Consider the following 6,292-nt stretch of genomic DNA (forward strand, 5'->3'; position numbering starts at 1 on the left):
ATATAGTGACATAATTGAGAAAAAAATAACTTGTAAAAATCAAAATTTTACGGTAATATAGTGACTTTTTTACAATTTATCTAAACTGAGTATTATTGTATTTATTAATATTTACATCAACTAAATAACAAAAAAACAAATAAAGTGGTTGAAGATTTGGGTGTATTCATTAAAGTGAAGGCATTCTACATTTCTACTCTATAAAATGCAACTCCCCTTCCAAATCCCCCAATCCAGAAAACATAGAAGATGTCGAGGGTAACAGATTTCATCAATCTCAACCTCAACCCCTCCACCATCATTGCAGAGTACATTTGGTCAGTTATTTTTTTTTTATTGCAAATTGTTAGCTTTCAAATCGCAGTATTAATTTATTTCTGTTTATTTCTTGTAAATTATAGTAGCAAAGTTATGATTTTGTTTGACAAGGAAACGAATGTGTTTGACATGTTTTATGTCAGCGAGCATCAATATAATACTACTATTATAATCTTTTAATGAGTGTTTTGCTAGGAAATTACGATCAGTAGATAAGATAATCAATCATCAATGTATAAATGATCAAATACATAATATTTATAACATATGTGTATAAATTTTATAATCAAAATGCATTGTTCATACAAATATACATTTTTATTTATGTTTTAAAGTAGAAAGAGTTATACCAGCCATTATATTTTATTTTTACAACTTAAAAATAGAAAATTGTTTATATAGTTCTTTTTTTTTATTTTTATTTATTTATTTATTTATTTATTTTTTACAATTTTGATACAAAACTCTTATTGTAACCCATATCGTTGCGATAATGCGATATACCTTCATCTTATAAAAACATCAAATACAACGTCATCAAAAACAATTTCTTATTTAACAAGACTATAAATTATTATTATTTTTTCATAAATTTGCTTAATGAGCATATTGACTATATAAATTATTGTTTTAACAAACTTGTTTAATGATAACATTCACTATAAAATGATATTTTCACAAAATTTGTTTCGTAATACTAATAGTATTGTTTGCAATACTTTATCTGGAAATGTATACGTGGAGACGATAAAGTTATTCATTACATGGCAACTTACCAATGACACATGTTAACTTAGTACAAAAGTGGTTGCCAAGTGTTTCTTCGGTGCACGCATGTGTAAATATAAATATGACAAAATAGTGAATATTTATTTTAGAAAATATAGTAGTAAAATCATTTTTTTGAGATTTTTATTACAATTTTATGATGAAGTCATCAGAATTCAAAAGACTCATTTATCACAAGAAAAGTTAATTAAAAATACAACTTTTCATATACATTAAAAAAAAAGTTATATGTTTAATTTATCTAAAAAGTTATTACGATTCTTTTTAAAAGCCACTCATATTTCTATTTTTTTTTTCATAAAAAAACTGTTTATATTAATTTTTTTCGAACATCATTTTTTTTTTTCCAAGATACAATGTAACTTCTGACCAAACACTAAAACCAAAGAATTTTGATTTTATATAATTTGAAAATACCAAACCAATCCACTTTTTCATTTTTAGTTGCTTTTTTTATTGGTTTGTTCATTAACATTTAAAATTGAACAAAAACATGCGAATTCTTGAAATCTAATTCTAGACAAGGCTGCATGCTTAATATTTTAGTTTCATAGAAATAAATTTATAACATATTTACTTAATTAAACATATAATAAAATGACATGATTTTTGTATTTTGGTTCTGTTCAATTTTTTGTTTCTTACATAAAAAACCAAAATGAACGAAAAGAATATGTTTTTATTAAACAAAAAACCAAACTGTTGGTTTTTCGATTTCATTTTTTTTTTGCTATTTTTTCTGTATATTCCTATTAACCACCCTCATATATTTATTTTCAATCACAAGATATCCAACATATCTAATAAAGTAGAATCATGATTTGAAAACATATAGAAATTAAAGTATCCTCAAAAATAATATTTTCTATAATTTTTTGTCAATCACAAGATGTCAATACACCCAACATACTTGAAATTAGAGAAATAAAAGTTGGCGGTTAATATGGATGTACAAAACAAAAATAATAAAATAAAATCAAAACTTTAAAGATACCAAAAAAAAAAAAAAAACAAGAAAATTCAAAACCAAAAAGACCAAACTGTTTTAAAAAACTGATTATTTTTTTCGATTCAGTTTTATTTCTTATATATAAAAACTAAGAAAAAAAATGAACATAACAAAAGTACCAAAAACTGTCATTTTATGTTTTACTAATAAGCATGTGTTTGTCTCGTCTTGTATTATATTTTAGAAAATTACATGTTTTTATTAAATTTTAGCAACATTGTTGATAACAAACAAATAAAAAGAGCCCAGATAACAAAAAAAAACTAATGGTTCGATATTTCCAAAGTAGAAAACTTTTTGTTGTCCAGTTTTTGTTTTAATAAAAAATGAAACCATTCTCATCATAATGGTTAACAAGCTATATTCCATTACTATCTGGACGGATTCAATTTGCTTGATACAAAATTTTTGATGCGGTGTAACGGTGTTAATTACTTCTTTTTGGAGTTCATGAAATTTTTGGAGTTCTTTTGTTTTTAGGTAGGTTGATATATCAACATTAATTCTCTAAAATGGTATTCTTTTTTTTTTTTTTCCTATTGTTTTTAAGTTTCGCATTATTATATGTTCTTTCATAATAAAAATTAACTTTTCTATAATTTTTTTCTTCATAGGATTGGTGGATCTGGCCTCGACCTCAGAAGTAAAGCTAGAGTAAGCTCTCACGTTCAAGGAAAATCACGCAAAAGAAAATTTGTTATATCCTCTAATAAAATTATTTTACAAAAATATATAAAATTATCTTGAACCATTATGGAAATAAATATTTTTTTTGAATGCTTTAAGACACTTTCTACACCAATCGACGATCCACAAAAGCTTCCAAAATGGAACTACGATGGAAGTAGCACCGGTCAAGCCCATGGCAACGATACCGAAGTGATCTTACAGTGAGTGCACTAACATAACCCTATATTTTCCAAATTAAACCAACAATTTAATTTTAATTTAATTCTAACTTTTTTTTGTATAAATAAATTTCGGCATCTAACCAGATTTGTGATTAATTTGAAATGAGTGAACAGCCCACAAGCAGTTTTCAAGGATCCTTTCAGGAGGGGCAACAATATTTTGGTAAGTAGTTTGTGATTTTGTGAATATTTTCGTAACAATTATCAGTATCATCGATATTACATATAGAAAAAAAGAAAAATAAAATGTTATTTTATCTTTTGTTGTTGTCTAATTTTCCATCTTAATCCTTTTTCTTGTTTTTGATACATTTATTTTTTGATATTTGTCTGATCTACTGAATATAAGAATGGATAAGAACAAAAAGGATATTTGATTTTTTGAAAAAAAAAACATTATAATCGACAACATACCTTGAAGAACACAAAAATAGATAATTATGATATTCATTTTTGTACATGTCATCAATTACAAGGTACAACAATTTTGTATATTTATCAATAAACATTACAAGACTATAAAATATAAGGCAATGGAAAATAAAAGATCTTCCTATTTTATCATATTATTTTATCTTCTTGCCTAGTAAATGATTGAAATGTGTAATGCAATTGAAATGTGTAATGCATTATTTTTTTCCTCGTCTCATCATTTGATTTTAACACTTCACGATTTGGTGAATATGAAAATAACTATAAAAAGATATTGAACCTCTCTTCGGCAATATACAACCAGATTTTGGTATTTTTGTGGTTTAACTGTTTTTTATTTAATTAATAAAAAACGGATATTTTTGAATGAAGTTTCCACTATGGATACAATCACCCTATCTACACGGCATCTTATGTAGTTCCTAAAATAAAACTTAATTTCTGAAATGGTTTCTCATTTACTCGTATATGTATAACATGTTTAACCGGTAAATGAGAAAGTCATTTTAGGAAACAAGATGATATTTTATAGAATACACATGATGCCATATAGTTAAGAGATAAGACATATTAGTTAAGAGATATGTTGGAATTTTTAAAAGACATATAATTTTCATTGATCGAAATAAAATATACGGGTTGAATTAAAATCTAGTGACTTTTTATATATATTACCATATATAAAATATACTGTTATTTTATACATGTTACCATAAAATATATTGTTATTTATTATATCGTGAAGGTCTTGTGCGACGCATACAACCCACTTGGGGATCCAATCTATACAAACAAAAGATTCGATGCAGCCAAAATTTTTGGCCATCCAGATGTCGTAGCAGAAGCTCCATGGTAGTTCTTATATTATTTGAATTCATATAATCTTTTCCAACATACTTTGATATACTTACTTTATGTAACGCTTCAAAAACTATTATTAAGATGTTATACAAATAATATCCTCAATACCTACGAATAATTAACCTTATTTGCTTTATAGGTTTGGACTTGAACAAGAGTACACCTTGTTGCAAAAAGATACCAAATGGCCTTTGGGGTGGCCTATAGGAGGTTTCCCAAGACCTCAAGTAAACATCAATAGTTTTTATTTAATTTTTCCTCGATCTTTTAACATAATTTTATTCTATTATACTTTTTAGCTTTTGATTCTTCAAATTAACATTCATTTACTATGTTGCAATTAGGGTCCATATTATTGTGGGGTTGGTGCTGAAAAAGCATTTGGACGTGACATTGTTGATGCTCACTACAAGGCATGTCTTTATGCTGGTATTACTATAGGTGGAGTCAATGCTGAAGTTATGCCTGGTCAGGTAATTAAATTAATTATTCTTTAAGTTTGAATAAAATCGTAAACTTTAGATTTTCATTTTGATTCAAGAAATTATATCTAATATGTATATTTTTCCAAATGTGAAAGTGGGAGTTTCAAGTGGGACCTTCAGCCGGAATAACTGCTGCTGATGAGCTATGGGTTGCTCGTTATATTCTAGAGGTGATTCAATCATTTCTTCAAGATTTACGTTTACATCTTTTGAAAACTCTAGATTAGTTAGTAAGTTTTTGATCAAAGAATGTTTATGATTATGATTTAACAGCGGGTTGCTGAAATTGCTGGAGTGATTGTCTCGTTTAATCCAAAACCAGTTCCGGTTAGATTTATGTTTTGAAAACCCTACTTCATATATTGTTTTTTAAACATAGGTAATCATTTTTCATCTATGGTTTTCAAATAATTGCAATAGGGTGATTGGAATGGAGCAGGAGCTCATACTAACTATAGGTATATTATATATATCATATACCAAATGTTACTTTTATATAGTTAATAGTTTAGCTAGGCTAATATTATTATGTGTAAAAAATATTAGCACAAAATCAATGAGGAAAGAGGGTGGATATGAGGCTATCCAAAAGGCTATTGAAAAGCTCGGGCTTAGGCATGAAGAACACATTGCTAGTTATGGCGAAGGCAATGAACATCGTCTCACTGGTCTTCATGAAACCGCTGACATCAACACATTTTCTTGGGTACGAGAAATAAAAAATCTTTGCCTTTTAACTTTTTAGTAAGATACAAAAGGTTATACCATAAAATTTATCGATAAATGTAAGAAGAATTATTGCCAAGAACTCATCTTCAAGTCATTTTTATTGTCAGAACAATTATAATCGAGATAGTTTGATCATTAACATATTTGTGAGATATATTTTGTGTTTCACAGGGAGTTGCAAAGCGTGGTGTGTCTATTCGGGTAGGGAGAGAAACTGAGAAAGAAGGAAAAGGGTATTTTGAGGACCGAAGGCCCGGGTCGAATATGGATCCGTATGTGGTTACCTCTATGATTGCTGAAACCACCATCTTGTGGAAGCCTTGAGTTTGTTCTTTGGTTTCGGGTCGAACTAATAATGTTTGTCGTTTCTAGTCTTAAATAAAATGGGCTTTGTCCCATATGTCACCTTTTTTAAAGATTGATTTGTGGTGCAAACAAATAATAAATGGAATATCATACATGTATTTTTCTATTATTACGGAAGCTAGGTCAAAAGGGAAAGTTTTCAATAATTTAAGAAATCATATTTTATTTCTTACATTGCATTGACCAATATACAATACGGCCTTTTGGCTATTCCATTAAAAAAAGTGTTTAACATTCAAACATCTTTATATTGCTTATACTTACCACTTTGTCTAATCTTATAAGGAATATCAAATTCAAATCTTAACACACGTATTAGATGCATACATAAATTAAATAATTAAACATTAAAATAAATGAAAGAAAAGATAAGATGAATATTAAAAGGGTAA

At 27.2% G+C, this 6,292-nt stretch overlaps 1 protein-coding gene across 1 annotated transcript; it reads left to right on the top strand.

Annotated features, from left to right (window-relative positions):
- The first annotated feature begins 226 nt into the window (after positions 1 to 226).
- Positions 227 to 5,990, top strand: LOC145090523 (glutamine synthetase PR-2-like). Its single transcript, XM_079028687.1, has 12 exons — positions 227 to 317; positions 2,731 to 2,770; positions 2,903 to 3,006; positions 3,142 to 3,190; positions 4,205 to 4,311; positions 4,460 to 4,547; positions 4,665 to 4,793; positions 4,901 to 4,975; positions 5,079 to 5,132; positions 5,226 to 5,263; positions 5,352 to 5,511; positions 5,706 to 5,990. Exons 1-12 carry the CDS (start codon positions 250 to 252, stop codon positions 5,856 to 5,858), a joined length of 1,065 nt encoding a protein of 354 aa, XP_078884813.1. The 5' UTR covers positions 227 to 249; the 3' UTR covers positions 5,859 to 5,990.
- Positions 5,991 to 6,292: the final 302 nt, after the last annotated feature.

The sequence above is a fragment of the Lactuca serriola genome, chromosome 2 (assembly GCF_051521515.1).
Source record: "Lactuca serriola cultivar US96UC23 chromosome 2, Lser_US96UC23_V15, whole genome shotgun sequence".
NCBI classification, from domain to species: Eukaryota; Viridiplantae; Streptophyta; class Magnoliopsida; order Asterales; family Asteraceae; genus Lactuca; species Lactuca serriola.

Excerpts from the sequence above, each read along its gene's own strand:
- LOC145090523 (XM_079028687.1), top strand. The coding sequence starts at position 250 with ATGTCGAGGGTAACAGATTTCATCAATCTCAACCTCAACCCCTCCACC. Across the intron at positions 3,191-4,204 it reads GGAGGGGCAACAATATTTTG|GTCTTGTGCGACGCATACAA; the intron begins GTAAGTAGTTTG and ends TATATCGTGAAG. Across the intron at positions 5,133-5,225 it reads TTAATCCAAAACCAGTTCCG|GGTGATTGGAATGGAGCAGG; the intron begins GTTAGATTTATG and ends TAATTGCAATAG.